The following is a 1,608-nucleotide window of genomic DNA, read 5'->3' as shown; positions in this document are numbered from 1 at the left end:
TATATATTATATACGAGGTAGAACTACAAGAAGTACATAATTGTACTTTCGCCGATGAACGCATATGGCTCTGATATAACTGACATTGAAGAAATTAATTACTATAAACTAAACAAATCAAAAGAGTGGTCTTGTTTAACATACACATAAAATATTTTATGCTCGATAGTAAATTAATGAAGCTTGCTGGATGAAATTGAATAATGTCTATCTGACCTTAAGTTGAGGGTGAAGGCTATGTAGATGATAGCCGTAGGGGAATAACGGCAAACTATCATTGTAGATTGCAGTCATAAGCAGACAACGTCCGAGATATAATGCGACAGGAGTTACTGACTGTCAAAGTCGACTGATTATATAAACATAGGATACGCAACCAGTCTTATTACAAAAAGGTCTTGAAGTCATAATTACAAACAAATGCACACGTGAATGTCCTTGTTTATGATATAAAATCTTACAATACCAAAAACAAATTTAAAATAAAAGATCGATTCCTTATATAAGAGTATTAAATGAGTATAAAAATTAAAAAAATCATACTTTCAATATAAATAAAATAAAATTTTTACGTGCGTAAGAAAAAAAATATGTTTTTAGAGTAATTTAGTAAAATAACTTAGACATACCCCATGATGCTCATTATAACATCCTTCAGAAGTGTAGAAACCTGAAAGTAAAACAAAATGAATTAGTATATTTATTAAAAAAAAAAACATAAACAAATACCTGTAAAAACATATTACGCATGCGTCAAGTCACGTCAGGAAGCGTTGCACAATCACTTAGAATGATAATTAAAGATGGACAATCGGATTGATTATAGGTTATACTGATGGATTACCAAAAAAAATTTCAAAGCTAAATATGAACGAGGGTATTACAACATTTACTATACAAACGGTCTAAACTTCTAATCCATTACAAAAACTGATCTACATGACTGTTATAAGGCCTATCTGGACATACGGAGTTGAGCTATGGGGCTCCACTAAACCATCGAATTCCTCCCGAATAAATTTCTTATAGTTAATGCTTAGTGCTCCTTACTTTGTCATAAATCAAGTCATCCATCAGGACCTCAATGTCCCATAAGTTGCCGATTTGGCCAGAACCAGATACCATTCCTTCCATGATAAACTTCCCAACCACCCAAACCAACTTGTTTCTCCTTCATTACCAAATAATCCTCCTAAGCGTCTGAAAAGAAGATGGCCTCGAGATATTCTCCTCTAGAAATGTTATAGGAGGTCTATCAATCGGTAGATTCTCCACAAGTTTGTATCATGTCATTTTATCACTTACTGTAAATTTACTTGTATATATTTATACAGTTGTAAATAACAAAAAATATGAACGGGAGCTTCGTTCATATAATATTTAACTTAATTCTTCAGGGCAAATGCAAAAATCCAGAAATTTTACAAGAAATTCTTACTATAATATGATTTAAAAGACAGACTGGTAGTGTCAGGTCTTCATTATTCAAGTATGACTTTTTTTATTATGAATGCCATTTTGATTAACTGTCTAGGGTTACCTAATTAGTTAAGAAAGCTTTACAGGCATGGTAAAAATTTCATAATACGAACTTTTTAAACAAATTTA

At 31.4% G+C, this 1,608-nt stretch overlaps 1 protein-coding gene across 1 annotated transcript in view; it reads right to left on the bottom strand.

Annotated features, from left to right (window-relative positions):
* Nucleotides 1-670, bottom strand: part of LOC106680638 (zwei Ig domain protein zig-8) — a gene marked incomplete at its 5' end in the record, with an annotated part of 485,449 nt that extends 484,779 nt beyond the window's left edge. Inside the window, 1 exon segment of the mRNA XM_067047092.1 lies at nucleotides 630-670. Within this exon segment, the coding sequence (XP_066903193.1) occupies nucleotides 630-643 (14 nt within the window).
* Nucleotides 671-1,608: the final 938 nt, after the last annotated feature.

Source organism: Halyomorpha halys, unplaced genomic scaffold (assembly GCF_000696795.3).
Source record: "Halyomorpha halys isolate HHAL.00 unplaced genomic scaffold, Hhal_1.1 Scaffold272.1, whole genome shotgun sequence".
In the NCBI taxonomy this organism is placed as follows: Eukaryota; Metazoa; Arthropoda; class Insecta; order Hemiptera; family Pentatomidae; genus Halyomorpha; species Halyomorpha halys.
This window is presented reverse-complemented; position numbering and strand designations above follow the sequence as displayed.